Genomic DNA, 18,986 nt, shown 5'->3' with positions numbered 1-18,986 from the left:
GTGTTAAACAACATAGTACGAAGTGTTAAACAACATAGTACACAGTGTTAAACAACATAGTACGAAGTGTTAAACAACATAGTACACAGTGTTAAACAGTGCAGTACACAGGACTGGCATTCTCACTTCTTGATGTCATATCATAAACAACCTAAATAATCAATACTATCTGGGTAAACTTTCATTACCGTTTCACCGAGAAATCACATATAAAGGGACAGTAAACACCCTGTTCAAATACCAGGGAAACAAGTGTTTACACCTTCCCATGTAATCAATACTCACAAAATTGCTTTGATTTATACTTTTATTTATCTCAAGTCAAACCTTTTCCAGAGTCAGGTTGATGGTCCCCAGGCTGCCTCACATCATCTCTTTGTCAGCACCTCGTCCCTCTACTCCTGTTCATCCAATAACATGTTATGGCACTATATTGGTTTATCACCCAGTCTGCCCAGAATGGCAGCAGTGGCGCTGGAAATGGTAACTGAGCTGTTAGGAGCAGCCCTCTCATGGGATAATGCTCGTATCACATACCTAAGCCTGACTTAAATGGATGATTATTGACAACTATTTCATTACCAGTAATGGAGATGGCTACAACATTGCAACAATGTTTGTTATTTTGTTATTTATCGTATTGTTATATTGCTGGTTTCTGTGTAGATTATCTTATTCTTGTTTTTAGTGTAGGACCAATTAGCATGAAGTGATTAAGGAGGCAGATGTTGTTCAATAAATAATTCAATTACTATTTTCCTATTATATTGTTAAAACTAAAACAACTAAATGAATAAATGTAGTTATTTACAGCATTATTGAAAAATGTCATTTTTTTCACTCTTGTAACATGTGGAACAGGCTCATACAAAAAATAGGAAAAAACAGTTGTCCTGTCTAAGTCCTTGTTGGGCGGAGCATACATTATTTGGGGATAAAAATAAAGTTTGACCAAAAACATTTAAACGGAAATAGTTACATGACAAGTGTTTCTGACACGCTTTTATCATGTAGTACAGCCTGTCAGCATCCCTGAGGGGTCCCCCATTTGAAATTTTGTGTGAGGAGGGGCAAGGATTAGTTTGAAAAAAGGAGCAGGCTTGGCCACAAAAAATTAAAAGGAAAATGGCAAGTGTTTCTGAAGGCTTTTTTCACCTAGTACAGCCTGGCAGTAGGCCTGTGTCCCCAACAGTTAACACATGCAGCTTATTATTGCTGGACGTGATAACGCTTGCCATCAATACCTAAAAATTATGCGCAATCCCAATATACTTGATCAATCAACACATTTGTTTTTCAAGGTTCACTCGTGTTTTAGGTGCATTTAAGCATATGAACAGAATTTTATACACTTATCATATTGATTTGACATATTCATAAGAAAAAATTCCAACATATTTTGTTTGGGAACTCTTATGAATTAAAATAATTTAAACAATTCATATAATTTCAGTTATCTCTATATTTCCACTATCTAACTTTTTAGTTACAAATTAAATTAATTATCTATTTATTTCAAAATCTAGCCACATACATTTATAAACTTAGCATTTTGAATCATAAAATAAACAACTTGGAAAACAATGGATACTAGAAACATTGCTAGTGGATCAAAATATCAGACTAGCGCTGAGGATTACCCTCACGCGCTGTGTTCCAAACACCAGACAAAAATATCACATCTCCCTCACAACTAATTATTGTCACCTGATGTTTAGCAAACAACCTTCTCTGACATATATGTGTATTTCATATCATTTTCAGGTCAACATTAGCCACAATGTTGACATTTTCTTATTAAAACATGGATGAGTTTGCCTGAGTTTGCTAAAGTTAGAAAAGGAAAATTTATTTAAGTATATATTTAAAATATTTTTATTTGCATTTTTATTGTAAATTTCATTTCAAAAGGTTTTAATTTAAGAAAATCAACCTCAAATTCATTTTGACAACATTTGATATTATTGATTTGCAAAACAAAACAATTTGTCACAGCCTCTGTGTTTTTTTTATCTCATTTGAAGTTTATATGTGTTCAACAGTTTATAACCATACACACTTCATGGGACAAAAAGTATAAATTGCCTTTCATATTAAAACATGTAAATAAGTGTTAATATGAATATACTTTAGAGTGAGTGAGTGAGCTAGGTTTAACGCCGTTTGAACAGTATTCCAGTTATATCACAGTTGTCAGCTTCATGTTGGAGGAAAACCTGAAGTGATGCAGGTCTTAGATATTTACCACTTCACTGAAACCCACGAGCAAGGGTATGGTGCTGACAAACCTAGAAACATAATCAGGGCAAACCAGGAATCGAACCCACAAACATAAGTTTATGGCGTGTCAAAGGGATGCAGTTCATCACAGAACATTTTTAGTTTGCAATTACAATATGGCAATTGTATGATTAACTAAGAACTGGCAGCACTAGTTTGAGACTGAGTCTGGGATTCAAGAGAATGTACTATATTTAAACCATTAATAGTGATTGAATCATAGAATCCATGAGTATTTCACACTCTGTCGTGAAACAATATAAGGTTAATCTACAAATTAGAACTGTTCGGGCAATGTAATCTATCTTTGTTTCTTTTCTTTTCTGTTTTTGATTAACATAGATAATACTGAATCTTCAAAATTGAATATTAATAAGATCTTAGTGATTCTGCTAGGGTGGTCTAATACAATGCATTTCTGTTATTAGAGGCTATTAGGGTTTTTTGTGGTTTCGTGGAATTGGACGCTGAGGCACCACGATTCCGTTCAGTCTGACAACATCATTACCCTTTCAATGATGGAACACATGGACTATGATGTCACCGGGGGTCTGAAAATAGCAGAGGCTGCTGGACAAACACATGCTAGGAAAAACTTAACACGGCTACATGCATTTTTAAGAAAATACATTAAATATGTGAAACAGCTGTTTGACTTTAATGATAAGTACTGCACGAAAAGTTGTTTACTGCATATGAAGAAAACAAAATTCTTTATGTAGATACAAAACACATGTGTGAGGTAATATTGTGTGGACGGGGCCAGGCAGAAGCTGAACAGACGAGTGGGGAACAGGGCCCGTGAGCTTGGGGGGATACGGGTTCCCCACACAGTGTTCAACCGGCAGGAGCAGCAACTGTACCTGCGTGACGGGGTTCATTTGTCACCGGCCGGACTTGATCTTTTCACACAAAACATTGGCAGCTCCCTTTCCGCAGTATGCTTGTAGGAAACAATTTCAGTATAGGATAACATGGTGGGTGTACATGAGCGCGAATGGTCGTGGTTGTGGGGAAGCACCTTGGTGCTTGTGGCGGGGTGCTGGTGGACTGCATTACAAGTTACATTTGGCGTCTTGGGATACATCCCAAATTATAAATTATTTAGGATAGGGTTACCCGCTTTACAGCAGGAACCAATTTATCCATTCTGCTTTACAGCAGATGGCTTAGTGTCCGCTTTACAGCGGATGGTCAGCTTGGCAACAATAGTTGCCCTCGCTCATGGTTTGGCAATGGTACTTGCCTGGCAGCGATAGCTGCATAGCAACATGGGTTGCTTGGCAACGGTAGTTGCAGGGCAGCGGGCGCTGCATTGGTAAGCAACATGGGTTGCTTGGCAACGGTAGTTGCAGGGCAGCAGGCGCTGCATTGGTAAGCAACATGGGTTGCTTGGCAACGGTAGTTGCGGGGCAGCGGATGCTGCATCGGTAAGCAACATGGGTTGCTTGGCAACTGTTGTTGCAGGGCAGCGGTTGCTGCAGTTGGGGTTGCTTAACAGGGGTTAAGCTCATTGCCGTAGTCCACCAGTACCTCCACATCCGCGACCATTTCATCCAATTATGTCTCTTGTCTTAATTTGAAGCTCCGCTATCATGCATGATGGCGGAGCCTGTCATAATGGAGCCATGTCCTTATATAATAGCATTTAGTGATTAGAACTAAATGCCTTTATGTTAGGCTTGGCACAGTTGCTAATATTATTACAGCGAAATACCTTCATTCCGTGCGGCTACGTGCCGTTTTGCATGGTGCCATCGTCTCTGGCCTAGATCCGCTCTTGGCACGTCCGGTAAAGGAGCGTTTGTTTATATTTTCTATGACCTGTTGTAGCGTGACATCAGCTCACGCAGCACTTGCTCTCCAGCTTTCAGCCGTACAACACATAGTTATATTCGCGCATTCATCTATAGTTCGTTGCACCCACCCACCCACCCTGTTATCCTTAATTCCAAGTTATTCAAGCTTTGCAGATGTCAATTGGTGGAATTTTACTGGAGCATAATGTTTGTATATAATGATGTTGTCAAGAATAAAATGTTGCGGATGGGCGGGGTGCTGGTGGACTGCATTACAAGTTACATTTGGCGTCTTGGGATACATCCCAAATTATAAATTATTTAGGATAGGGTTACCCGCTTTACAGCAGGAACCAATTTATCCATTCTGCTTTACAGCAGATGGCTTAGTGTCCGCTTTACAGCGGATGGTCAGCTTGGCAACAATAGTTGCCCTCGCTCATGGTTTGGCAATGGTACTTGCCTGGCAGCGATAGCTGCATAGCAACATGGGTTGCTTGGCAACGGTAGTTGCAGGGCAGCGGGCGCTGCATTGGTAAGCAACATGGGTTGCTTGGCAACGGTAGTTGCAGGGCAGCAGGCGCTGCATTGGTAAGCAACATGGGTTGCTTGGCAACGGTAGTTGCGGGGCAGCGGATGCTGCATCGGTAAGCAACATGGGTTGCTTGGCAACTGTTGTTGCAGGGCAGCGGTTGCTGCAGTTGGGGTTGCTTAACAGGGGTTAAGCTCATTGCCGTAGTCCACCAGTACCTCCACATCCGCGACCATTTCATCCAATTATGTCTCTTGTCTTAATTTGAAGCTCCGCTATCATGCATGATGGCGGAGCCTGTCATAATGGAGCCATGTCCTTATATAATACAGATATAATGATTTTTTTCGAAATAAAAGGGGGGGGTGCGCACCCCCGCACCCCCCTCTGTATCTGCCCATGATGTGTTGAGGGAATATTATGTAGATGTATAAGATAGCTTCACAATAAATTGCAAAGAACAACGAAGAATGAAGTGTGTTTTATTTCATGGTTTCATTGTTTCATCATGACGTAATTTCTGGAGATTCGAACATGTGCTCGCAACTTAATGATGTTGTATACTGGACATTGTTATTTTGAGGATGGGAGTGTCGAGTGATTTGTTCCCCATAGTTAGGCCATAGATGTAGTTGGGCAACGCAGATAAACGCGATGGCCAAATGATCGTATCCAAAGCAGGAGAGACATGACAATCGGTATCGGGGAAAAAGGTACAGGTAATTGATGTGAGGATTGCGAAAAATATGCAGGAAGTACCCACTCATGCATAAAATTCTATTGAGGGAGTCGTCATTATTAAGATACGGGTAAATATTTTTAAAAGCTTGTACATGTTGATAGATCCTTAAAGAGCATGTATACATAATGTTGATATCTCATATAAGAAATAAATGACTCATGGTCATTGTTCATCGTACAATGCGCCCCTCATGGTTTATTCTCCCTGCAATGTTTTATTTACAATAAACAACTCCCGTTTATTTCATAAATAACACATGTAGGGTAATATCATATACATATAACATGTGTTGTTGGGGGAATATTATGTAGATATAACACATGTTTGGGGAATATCATATAGATATAACATGTGTTGTCGGGGGAATATTTTATAGATATAACACGTTTGGGGAATATCATATACATATAACATGTGTTGTTCGGGGAATATTGTGTAGATATAACACATGTTTGTGTAATATCATATAGATATAACATGTGTTGTTCGGGGAATATTATATAGATGTAACATGTGTTGTTCGGGGAATATTATATAGATGTAACATGTGTTGTTCGGGGAATATCATATACATATAACATATGTTGTTGGGGAATATTAAATAGATATAACACAGGTTGTTTTGGGGAAACGAACGATGTTAGAATAAACATCAAAACTTTGCTCAATGCAATACACCAGAAGTGGTTATTCATAAAGTTGTTAATTTTCTTACCCGCTTTATTGATTACACTTCGAATATACATGTGTTACACGTGACATTATGTAATAATTGTCTACACTTACTGAGATAGTGGGTTACGGCGTAATGATGTAATGCTCGATCTAATTCAGTGGCCATATACATGTGCATATATGAAGATATATTCGGAAAAAGCTTTTTCTGTGTATCCCAAGATGACCGAAGCTCATTTCTCATAAGACAAACCTGCCTTGGTCATAGCCTCCTTACTTTACAGGGTAAATACTGGACAGAAATATCTTGCATATGAGAAGAGCCATCATGGCGGACTTCACATAAAGGGAAAATTGCGAAAGAGAAATATTCTAGCATCGTTATAAGACAGAAAGATGACCAAGTCACACGACCGCCTGAAAGCCATCTTCATGTTGTATTGATAAAGTTGGGAAAATAAAAATATTATTGAATTTCATGCCTTCGGTTCATGCTCCAGGTTCACTTATACGACATTTGGAAATTCCAATGTTATGGGGATAAGATGAAATATGATGGAAGTTTCAAAGGTGTGAGGACGGTCGGGGATGAACATGGAAAACCTTTCCTAGATAATTGTGCCCCAAACAGGTCCGAGTTAAGTCAACTTTGGGAAGGAAGGTGGAGCTGCATGTCACTTCCAGATGCCAAGACTGACACTTATATGAGATGTGTGGTGTTCCCGCTGGCTTTTGAAACTGTCAGTCCCAACTTTTAGCAAATATAATAAAACGTCTGAAAATTACCTGGTTTTAATTCTTTCAACATCATTTTCAATGCAATGACGTCATCTCTTAAGTAACTTCATAACATATACACGTCATTCGCTCAAAGATCAGACACAATTTTCTCTCTCTTTTTTTGAATATTTCGTAACTAAATCGCTACAAATTTATATTTATTCTTGAAGCAAAGCGAAAAGTTATTTCCTTGCACTTAAAATAGACAAGGGGAAACCCTGATAGTAACAGACAAGCTGACTTTGTTCGAAAAGTATGCTATGAATATCTCTGATGTTTTGTTCAACATCAAAGATTTATAAGGTACTTTATTTGCCGGTCCACAGGGACTGGCAGTCACATGAATTACCGGCCCAAGCCTATTTTGACTGGTTAAAAACTGGTAATTACTGGGAAATGGGAACGCTGCGTGTATAGTCTCATCTGGACCTGAGCATGTCAGAGGTGAGGTGAGGTGAGGTGAAATTGGGTTTAACGTCGCGTCCAAGATTATTGCACTTATATAGCGACGTGCATTCACGTGTGTGTGTGGGGGTGCTTGTACTAGACTGGACTGATACCGATTTATAGTGCTAGCCCACTGAGATACCATGCCACAGTTTAACATGAATACCCCACTCAGACACAGTATACTGACTCTGAGCCGACCAGTCCTTTCTTTAACCCCTTAATGCCGAGTGCCAGACAGGGTAACAACAAGTACCATCTTTTAACGTCTTTTGGTATGACGTGGCCGGGGATCGAGCCCTGGACCTTCCCCTCTCCAGGCGGACGCTCTACCACTAGACCACTGAGGCGGTCCGAGCATGTCAGACGTCTGATATGTACATTTACAGTAACATGTTGAATGAATGTTGTTTGTCTGCACTGTTAGACTGTAATCCCCATACTGGTAACACGTACCTCCCACTAGTTATTATAACTAAATATTAATTATTATGTATGATTATGTTAACAGTATTCTTATGTATTTAGAGTTGATTGATGATTATCAGAACAAGTTGTATTTTGATTAGTGAACGAAGTGGAAGAATGTGTAAAATGAATATCAGACAGCAGACAGTTAATGATTTTTGTTTTAAGCCTTTAGCAATGTTGTGTGAGTGAGTATGTTGGGTTTGCAAGTATTTAAATCATGGCATGTCTGTTTGATGTTGGAGGAAAACCCGGGTTTGATTCACCACATGGGTACAATGTGTGAAGCTCATTTCTGGTGTCCCCAAACGTATTCTTCCTGGAATATTGCTAAAAGGGGTGAAAATCCAAACTCACTCACTCGCTCATTCTGAAAAAAGAGCTCAGGGCCTTTGCCTCCTCTACATCAAGCCCAGACAGCGAATGGGACTTCTCCCAGGAAGCGTTGCCCAGTGAAACACACCCAGAACTTTTCAGAGAATGTGAAGACTCCCAAACACTGCAGCCTTCATTACCCAGATTGTCAGAAGGGCTGTAATCCTGGCAACAATTCCGGGTACTCTCCCAATGTCAGTCAACAGACTGGGAGGTACCAAATGTAAGGCAGCGATAAATTAACAATGGGGAGCCATCGGGATAAAATTAATATTTACTAACCTATTATTGTTGTTGTTATTATTGTTGTTGTTTTTTTGTTAACTCACATCATGTGTTTGTGTGTTTCAGCCTCATGACGGATCATCCCGGGGTTCCAGCCCTGTAACCATGATCTCTGTCAACGAGGGGGGCAAACAGTCATCAAAACAGCGGAGGACCCCGAGTCCGATACGGAAAGTCAGATCTGAGATGCAGAAGACGGCTTCCAGTGATCCAACTCTCAACCAGATTCCAAGGGGAAGTCCAACTCCAGGATTTCGACCTCGCAGCCTCACTTTCAGTTTCACAAACAGATACCGGTCACGTCGTAGACGAATGTCGCTCGGGTGTAAAACTGGCGACAATAAAACAAATTCCATCACCCATTCAACTCAGCTGTCCTTTCTGGACTTTGTGGACTTGTTCAAAGCATTCGGACTCCGGTGCCGCAAGGACTTGAAAGAACTATTTGAGCAGTTTGCAGTGACGAAGTCCACGGGGATGGAACTGCCATCTGTGAAGCACCCTCCATACATTCCTAGTCCCAGAGATATGTGTAAGTTTAAATTTATCTTTCTTTTCAAATTTGTTCAAAACATTAATTTTTTTCCATAGGTGTCCGAGTCGTCTAGGGTGCCAAAATTTAAGATGCTGGAATTCATTGTGCAGAGTTGCGTCCCTTAGGTGTGCCAGACTCCTGTGAAAGTGGGTTTGAATTCTAGATTAAACCTAATTATGATTATTGATTTGTTAGCACCATACCCATGCTTGATGATTACATCGAAGTGGTACTTATTTAAGACCTTGGCCCCGTTATTAACCCTATGACTGCTGTAAGTCTATTTTAATGTATAGGGGTTATTATCGTCACAGCACTATGATAGCATTGTGGAATGGGGCAATACCTCCCAAGCTTGTTTGCCAGTTTATGAGCTCATACGCTGCCACACCGCATTACGACTGACACACCGCAATATATACTGACCTGACATAATATAACTGACCTGATGTAATATAACTGACCTGTTGTAATATAACTGACCTGTTGTAATATAATGGACCTGACATAATATAACTGACCTGACATAATATAACTGACCTGATGTAATATAACTGACCTGTTGTAATATAACTGACCTGTTGTAATATAATGGACCTGACATAATATAACTGACCTGACATAATATAACTGACCTGATGTAATATAACTGACCTGTTGTAATATAACTGACCTGTTGTAATATAACTGACCTGTTGTAATATAATGGACCTGACATAATATAACTGACCTGACATAATATAACTGACCTGACATAATATAACTGACCTGATGTAATATAACTGACCTGTTGTAATATAACTGACCTGTTGTAATATAATGGACCTGACATAATATAACTGACCTGACATAATATAACTGACCTGATGTAATATAACTGACCTGTTGTAATATAACTGACCTGTTGTAATATAATGGACCTGACATAATATAACTGACCTGACATAATATAACTGACCTGATGTAATATAACTGACCTGTTGTAATATAACTGACCTGTTGTAATATAATGGACCTGACATAATATAACTGACCTGACATAATATAACTGACCTGATGTAATATAACTGACCTGTTGTAATATAACCGACCTGATGTAATATAACTCACCTGATGTAATATAATTGACCGTACATAATTTGACGGAAATCAAGTAACATAACTGACTTTACATAATGTAAAGGACCTGACATAATATAACAGATCTGACGCAATATAACTGACCTGGTGTAATATGACGGACCTGACGTAACATAACGGGCCTGATGTAATATAACGGACCTGACATGATACAACGGACCTGACATAATATAACAGGCCCTATGTGATATAGCCCCAGCTGTGTCTTTTCCTCTATACCACAATTCCCCCAAAAGCTATAGTTGGCGCCTGAGTGACAGACCAACAAATTTGGGTGTGTTTCTTGCATGTTCTATATCTACGCTGCCTGTATCGATAGCTTTTCAATATGGTGAAATGAAAGACATTCACACTTAACCAGTACAAATACAGATAATCTTTTGGGTTCATTACTTTAGTTCCTGGCAATTACTTTAGTTAACACTGCTTCCGTTTGTTCAAGTACGAACACCGTTATTCTACCTCCTGTACATGTCTCCACAAACACTTGCTAATAGCTGTTCAAACAAATGCCATTGACTGGGTTGTCACCAGTTAGATCACAGCGTCGAATTCTCATCAGTATTTGAGCACATATTACATGATATCACTGACGGAGGTGATTCACCCCTAGTGTGACCTCTAAGCTTGTGGGGCATTGGGGTAGCCTAGTGGTTAAAGCATTTGCTCGTCAGGCCGAAGACCTGTGTTCGATTCCCCACTTGGGTACAATGTGTGAAGCCCATTTCTGGTGTCCCTCACCGTGATATTGCTGGAATATTGCTGAAAGCAACGTGAAACCATACTCACTCCAAGCGTGTTCCTCATTCATTTGTAGCAGAACTCATCTGGAAGTTGAAAATTTTCTAACTTTTTTTTCGACCATCTACATTGAATTTTAGGCCAAACCTTTTGAAAACCAACTGTCAACAATATAAAAGGCCTTGTGAAGTTGCAGTTATTTATCCTTGAGTAGAGCATGGTGTAGTGTACATTCTGCAGATATTGAGCACTTTTCTATCATTTAAAGGCTTCCATTTTTGACAGTACTATCCACAAATTGAACCAGATCCTGTTGAGACAAAAACTTGTAAATTTACATTTTTTACCTTTTTTTACTTTGGGAAGGGTGTATTTTATAGTTCTGTTTAATTCATGATGTAGTACTTAATACAATAAGTTGTGCTTAAACAAATTATAAACTGACACACTTTGAAAATATTCAAATTCTGTGATATTTGGCAAAGTGGCCACAAACATCATATTAAGTTGTTTTGTGTATTTAACATGTGATAATGAAACACAACAATGTTGTCATATGGGTTCAAATATCTTTCCATGTGTTTTGAGATGGACTTCGAGATGCAGCACAAAATGCTTCTTGTCATTTCATTGAGTACCAGTATACCTAACACATTAATGTACTTTCTAATTCAATTTCCCGTCGCTAAGCACAATGCCAAGGATGTCAAATAATGACGCCACTCCTCTTGGAGAAGAAGAATAGATCACAGGATGTGGGCGGAAATGGCCAATAATAAGACTGAGAAGGATGCTTATCACTCTCCATCCTCAAACTAATCCAACCTCGCCTTGTATCACATGACCACATGAGCCGGAGCAACGTGACTCCCGACTTGCCGTGACCATCGTGTCAAGGCCGTAAGATGTGTTCAAGACAACTAGTGATGTATTGCTATAGAGAAGGGTGTTTTCAATCAGTTATTCAGTAGCCAACGAATACATCCATTTTTAATTACACACATAACTATCAAATACAAAATATCTTGCTTGTCAATAAGTTGGTATATTTATGCCGGAGGTTTGTTCCACTTACTTTTATAGGAATGCTGTCTGATGATTTGTCGGAAAATCAATTTTTTCCCAACAGTGTTCCGAAATTTATTGCCATGGCGAAGGGTCAATGGCCGAAAGTTGTGGGTTATGATGCAGTTATGGGATTAGATTGGGCATGGTTTATTCAGTAGTGAGGACATTAATTGTGATGTAGGGAGTTTTTGTATGTACACTGGATGATATGTTAAGCAATAAGCAGGCTGAACTGATCATCTGTATTATTGTAGGTGAAGGATGTTTTTTGAAAAGTGACGATGTTTCCGTACATATGTACCAATCAACTTAGTTCAGCTGGTTTGCATGGAGAATAATTTCCAGAAATATTGATCTTGAGACAGCATTAATATTGGGTTATGTCATCATCTTAGTGAACCAGCACCAGTGAGTGAGTGAGTGAGTATGGTTTTACGCCGCTTTTAGCAATATTCCAGCAATATCAGGGCGGGGGACACCAGAAATGGGCTTCACACATTGTACCCATGTCGGGAATCGAACCTGGGTCTTCGGCGTGACGAGCGAACGCTTTAACCACTAGGCTACCCGACCGCCCCAGCACCACCAGTACAATACATGGTGTGTTTGGTGTGTGATACTGTACTGATACAATTCAAAATTTGTCCAACACTGTATTCCACAGATGTACAAGATCTCACCCTGGATAACCCACTCCGCCACACAATTCTTGATGTCCTTAGTTTGTTCAACAATTTAAGAGCAGTACCCATATCTCATTTTATAACCTACGAGGGCAAACATATTGAGGTTCATAAAAATCATATGAGTCCTATGGTCATATCGCGTGATGAGACAACAGTGTATTGTTTCCGTCATCCAGACGGCATTGTTGACATCATTTGATGTCATGATTAAAAAGGCAGTATTACATTTAATTCCACAGGTGTAAAAATATGTTGCTGCCACAATGTGTGATATCTCTTCCTGGGCAACCAACAGTTCTACCCAAAACATGATTAAAAAAGCAGAACCGGTATAAAAGTTTATTCCACAGATGTTATAGCATGATGTCCTTGCTGTGTTCTACACAATATAAACAGTATTACCTTTTATTCCACAGGTGTAATAACCCGCAATAATGCACTAGATCTCACCCAGGACAACCAACAGCGCCGCACAATATGCGATGTTCTTGCCGTGTCTAGCATCATCTCCAACTTTGCTGGGGTGGAGACGACGCCAACCAAGTGCATGGGTCTGCGAGAGTTCCGGCAGTTCCTCGAGGATTACCAGGAGGAGGCATATGATGATGATGAGATCATCGAGCTGATCCAGCGCCATGAGCCGGACTCCATGTTGCGAGATCGCTGTTGTCTGTCATTTGAGGGATTCGCCAAGTTTCTCATGGACAAGGATAACTTTGCTTATCTTCCTGAGAAGACCAAGCACAATGATGAGGTAGGCACGCAAGATGGGTTGTGCACAGTAAACAGTTTATTGTTTATGTTATTTGTTTTACCATTTCTATTGTCATCGTAAGTACATGTTGACCATAGGCTTCATTTACCCCTTCTATGAACTTTGAACTGAATACTGCAGTGATCTGATGGTTTGGGCCAATACAGGTGAGGTGAGGTCAAATGGGATATAACATCGCAGCCAAGATTATTGCACTTATATAGAGACGTGCATGCCTGCGTGAGTGCGTGTGTGCGTGTGTGCGTGTGTGCGTGCGTTTGGCTGCCTGCGCTAGTCTGGACTGATGTCGGTTTACAGTGCTAGCCAACTGAGATACCATCTTTTGACGTCGTTTGGTATGATGCTGCCTTGGATTGAGCCCCGGACCTTCCATTCTCTGGGTGGACGCTCTACCACTAGACCATGGAGGCGGCCCATACAATGTCAAAGATGAGACTAATGCTTAGTCACTGAAAAGATATAATTTGGATAGAGATATAATGTATGCCTAGCTCCATTGGTCTGGGTTTGAATCCAGGATTCACTGTGATCATGACATTTGGTTTTTCAGCACCTCCCTCATGCTTGGTTTCACCAAATGGTAATTGTCTCTAATCTGTATCAGTGTGTACTTGCCTCGGACATTTAGTTATCACACTGTTTTATACAAATACTGTTCCGACAATTCACTCACTCACTCTGTGGCAGGACATGGACCATCCCCTGCCTCACTACTACATCGCTTCATCCCACAACACGTATCTCACCGGCCACCAGCTCAAGGGGGAGTCCTCCGTCGACCTCTACAGCCAGGTCAGTAAACCGTATATGACCATAGATAAGCCCATCTCATAGTTAAACTGAGGTATTAACTTAGTCCTTGAAATCTGTATCAAAATGGTATGTGCGGTTCATAAGCCAGAAACAAAGTTTATCGGATTGGCTGATCGCATAAATGACACGATCAATATGTGCTGAGCTTGCTTTCTGGGTGCAGGTGCTGCTGATGGGGTGCCGGTGTGTGGAGCTGGACTGCTGGGATGGGGACGATGGGGCGCCCATCATATACCACGGACATACACTCACTACAAAGATCTCATTTAAGGTAAAACTCATATGTCAGGTGGTCTAGGAGAGGCAGTGATAGGGAGACTGTCAGAATGAGTGAGAGTGTTCAGGTAAAGTCTCTTTGAGTGAATGAGTGTGTGAGAGGGAGTGATTGTATGGGAGGGTCATTTATAGTCTCTTTGAGTGGGTGTGAGGGGGAGTGAGTGGGCGTGAGAGTGAGTGAGTGAGTGTGAGAGTTAGTGAGTGAGTGTGAGAGGGAATGAGTGAGTGAGAGGGAGTGATTGTATGGGAGGGTCATTTATAGTCCCTTTGAGTGGGTGTGAGGGTGAGTGTGAGAGTGAGTGAGTGAGTGAGTGTGAGAGTGAGTGAGTGAGTGATTCAGTGAGTGAGTGAGGGTGAGTGAGTTGGTGAATGAGTGAGTGAGTGAATGAGTGAGTGGGAGTGAGTGTGAGAGTGAGTGAGAGTGAGTGAGTGATTCAGTGAGTAAGTGGGTGTGAGTGTGTGTGAGAGTGAGTGTGAGAGTGAGTGAGTGAGTGTGAGAGTGAATGTGAGAGTGAGTGAGTGATTCAGTGAGTGAACGGGTGTGAGAGTGAGTGTGTGTGAGAGTGAGTGTGTGTGAGAGTGAGTGAGTGAGTGTGAGAGTGAATGTGAGAGTGAGTGAGTGATTCAGTGAGTGAACGGGTGTGAGAGTGAGTGGGTGTGAGAGTGAGTGTGTGTGAGAGTGAGTGAGTGAGTGTGAGAGTGAGTGAGTGAGTGTGAGAGTGAATGTGAGAGTGAGTGAGTGATTCAGTGAGTGAACGGGTGTGAGAGTGAGTGGGTGTGAGAGTAAGTATGTGTGAGAGTGAGTGAGTGAGTGGGTGTGAGAGTGAGTGAATGAGTGAGTGAGTGTGAGAGTGAGTGAGTGAGTGTGAGAGTGAGTGAGTGAGTGAGTGGGTGAGTGAGTGGGTGTGAGAGTTAGTGGGAGAGTGAGTCGGTGAGTGAGAGAGTGAGTGTGAGTGAGTGTGAGAGTGAGTGGGTGTGAGAGTGAGTGAGTGAGGATGTGTGTGTGTGTGTGTGAGTGAGTGAGGATCATGTACAGTCTACGAGTCACTGCGTGAGTGTGAGAGGATCGACTGAGGGTGAAAGTGAGGGTGAGTGACAGCGATTGAGCTGTGGTGTGAGAATGAGTGAGTGAGTGAGTGAGTGTGAGAGTGAGTGAATGTGACAATGAGAAAGTGTGAGAGTGAATGATACGTGAGAGCAAATAAGTGACTAAGTGTACATGCATGTGAGAATGCATGTGAGTAACTGTATTTGTTTGAGCTACATATTCAATCATTCAATCATGTAGGGTGTTGCCGAAGCCATCAACCGAAGTGCTTTTGTGACGTCCCCGTACCCTGTCATCCTGTCCATAGAAAACCACTGCTCTATACCACAGCAGCAGAAGATGGCGCAGATATTCACAGTAAGACACTACCTCCTTGTGCTATATATAGCTGCTGAGACACTCACCCTTCCTTCTCCCCTGGGGATCACTGTGAACACACCTAATCCTTATCTTCTCACTGAGTGCTTTGGTCATATGTTGGGGTCTTGGAAAGATACATAGCCAGATTGTGGACTCTCAGGAAAATGCCTAGCCAGACCCAAGGGCGATTCCAGAACTTTTAAAAGGGAGGGGTCAAAAATAACAAAATCCTGTCTCAGTTAATTATATTGCCTACAATCTACTACATTTGTTTTTCAAAAGGGGGATCCGGTCCCCCCCTGGACCGGCCCCTCTGGACTCCCCTCTGGACCCCTCTGAACTACCCTCTGGACCTCCCTCTGGACCCCCTCTGGATCCCACTCTGGACCCCCCTATGAACCCCCCTATGAACCCCCCTCTGGACCCCTCTGGACCCCCCTCTGGACCCCCCTATGAACCCCCCTCTGGACCCCCCTCTGGACCTCCCTCTGGACCCCCCTCTGAACCCCCCTATGAACCCCCCTCTGGACTTCCCTCTGGACCCCCCTCTGAACTTCCCTCTGGACCCCCCTCTGAACCCCCCTCTGGATCTCCCTCTGGACCCCCCTCAGGACCTCCCTCTGGATCCCCCTCTGGACCCCCCTCTGGACCTCCCTCTGGACCCCCCTCTGGAACCCCGACTTGAACCCCCCTCTGGACCCCCCTATGAACCCCCCTGTGGACCCCTCTGAACCCCCCTCTGAACCCCCCTCTGGATCTCCCTCTTGACCCCCCATCTGGACCCCCCCTCTGGACCTCCCTCTGGATCCCCCTCTGGACCTCCCTCTGGACCCCCCTATGAACCCCCCTCTGGACCCCTCTCAACCCCCCCCTGAACCTCCCTCTGGACCCCACTCTAGACCCCCCTCTGGACCTGCCTATGGAGACCTATGTTTTCACTTTGTTCTTTCACCTTTTCATTTTTTGGAGAGTTGAAAGAGCGTGAGATGCCCACATGTTACAATTGTTTGATAGTGTATAGTTTTACAATCCACTGCTGTTCCAGAGCGTGTTTGGTGACAAGCTGGTGACCAAGTTCCTGTTTGACTCAGACTATTGTGAGGACCCACAGCTACCATCACCGAACCAGCTCAAGTACAAGATCCTCATCAAGAACAAGAAGATCAGGGACCCCGAGAGTACCGCAGCCATCAAGAAGGTAGCGCCATCTACACACTTATCGTGGTGCTTTCACCATGTACAACAAGTTGCATGTTTCTTGTAATTTCAGAATTAGATATAGGTTACCAAGCAGTTTTACTCACACCAGTGTAAATTTTTATCCTCCGCCACAAAGTGGAAGGGGGATATAGGAATGGGTGCTGTCCGTCTGTCCGTCCTTCTATCCGTCCTTCCTTCCATCTGTCACGTTTCATTTCCGGAGCAGAACTCAAAAACCATGTAGATATCTTAAACTTGGCACATAGATAAGTCTAGTTTGGAATTTTAAAAAAAGAATTCGAGATTCCATGGCAACAACTTTGACTTGGACTGAAAATGGCGGTAGTGCTCGTTTCCTGGAGGAGGTCTTGAAACCCATACAATATTTATTCACCAAACTTGGCACTTAGATAGGTTTAGTGGTAAACTGGTGCCTTTTGATAGTTTGTGATTTTTGAAAAAAATATTTTTCAAGTTTCCATAGCAACGACTTTGACTGAAAATTGTGGTAGTGCTCCAATATGTGATATGATACAATATGTAAATGAGTCATCTACCTTAACATCTTGGTTATCAGAATGAGGTAAATGCAGCATAACTTGTATTAACTGAATTACGTACAAGCTGCAAACTTTTTGTTTCTGTTGAGTCATTGTATCAGGTGTAACAGTTGCCTCCCTTATTGTCCCAATAGCTAAAGTTATAAGGCACTGGTATGAGTCATGACTAAAACTATTGTGGTAGGCGCAACAGAGTTATCCCCCTTTATTCTCCCAATTGTTTCAAATCTGTTAGATGAGATATTTTCCAGCTAATCCCTGACTGTAATGAATGTTCTAGCTTCCTGTGCAGTCTCGAACATCCAGCATGGCGTCGTCGGAAAGTACTTCCATCAACGACTTCGATGACGACGATGATGAAGATGAGGATGAAGATGATGTCACTGATGGTGGGTGGAGATAGATGGATACAACTAAAGTTACTTTCACTAAAATACGTAGTGATTGAGTTAACCGCCGCTGTAACAGTATTCCAGTTTTATCACGGCGTGTCAGCTTGATGGCTGAGGAAAGCCCGAAGTGATGCAGGTCTTGGACATTTACCACTTTGGTGAAACTCACAAGCATGGGTAAGGTGCTGACAAACCATGAACATATTCGGGGCGAAATAGGATTCGAACTCATAATCATAGGTTTCTGGCATGCCCAAAGATCGCAACCACCCTTTGACCACTTGGCCACCCGTGACCCCCTGAAATACATAGAAGTATATACATATTAACATCTGGTGCATGTATATATTCAGTCCATAATCAGTTATTATGAACCAATTTTAAATCCTCCAGTACTGTTATTTAATACTACATAAATGACAAATTCGAGGATGTTTACTTGTGTCTCACAAATGCTCTCTCAGAGTTGGCAAGGTGTTTGTAACACTAGGAGCATATTATGTGTCGGCTGTTGATGAAACTGTCTCCCTTGTCCCCAGCAGTGAAGGAACTGAGGCAGTCCGTGGACAGTCAGGACAGCCCTACACCGGATCAGGAGGACAAAAGCAAGCTGCAGTCGCGACAGAGGATGGACTCTTTCGGCGAACTCGGTCCCAGGTAAGACAGTGCTGAACTAACTCACTCACTCTCACTGTCCCACTCCCAGCGGTTACTCCCAGACAACACAGGTAATCTGTATTTCAATAGGACACGAATGTTGTATGGTCTCATTATTTCCATACTAATGTTGTGTCCTATTGAAATATTAATAATGAAAACCAGGGGTCCGGAAACGGTCATATGCGCCGGACATGTCTGATTGGGAATCTCAAATGTCCGGTTTAAAATATTGCTTACCGAACATTTAAATTTTTCTGTCCGGACATTTTAAAAAGTATTGTCTGGACATGATCAACAGTTAGGACTGAGCAGTTTCTGTCTGCAGTTGTAACACAATGAAGATTATCTA

The 18,986-nt window shown here is 41.9% G+C and overlaps 1 protein-coding gene across 1 annotated transcript in view; it reads left to right on the top strand.

Moving 5' to 3' along the window:
- Positions 1–18,986, top strand: part of LOC124138056 (1-phosphatidylinositol 4,5-bisphosphate phosphodiesterase epsilon-1-like) — a 385,123-nt gene that overhangs the window by 343,364 nt on the left and 22,773 nt on the right. The window contains exons 18-25 of the mRNA XM_046504564.2: positions 8,450–8,915; positions 12,970–13,307; positions 14,016–14,120; positions 14,305–14,412; positions 15,706–15,822; positions 16,871–17,023; positions 17,866–17,974; positions 18,517–18,634. Coding sequence (XP_046360520.2) covers positions 8,450–8,915; positions 12,970–13,307; positions 14,016–14,120; positions 14,305–14,412; positions 15,706–15,822; positions 16,871–17,023; positions 17,866–17,974; positions 18,517–18,634 — 1,514 coding nt within the window. The remainder of the gene's footprint in view (positions 1–8,449; positions 8,916–12,969; positions 13,308–14,015; positions 14,121–14,304; positions 14,413–15,705; positions 15,823–16,870; positions 17,024–17,865; positions 17,975–18,516; positions 18,635–18,986) is intronic.

Source organism: Haliotis rufescens, unplaced genomic scaffold (assembly GCF_023055435.1).
Source record: "Haliotis rufescens isolate VD_foot unplaced genomic scaffold, xgHalRufe1.0.p SCAF_12, whole genome shotgun sequence".
Classification (NCBI taxonomy): Eukaryota; Metazoa; Mollusca; class Gastropoda; order Lepetellida; family Haliotidae; genus Haliotis; species Haliotis rufescens.
The sequence above is the reverse complement of the archived record's forward strand: the minus strand, read 5'-3'. Positions and strand labels throughout refer to the sequence as shown.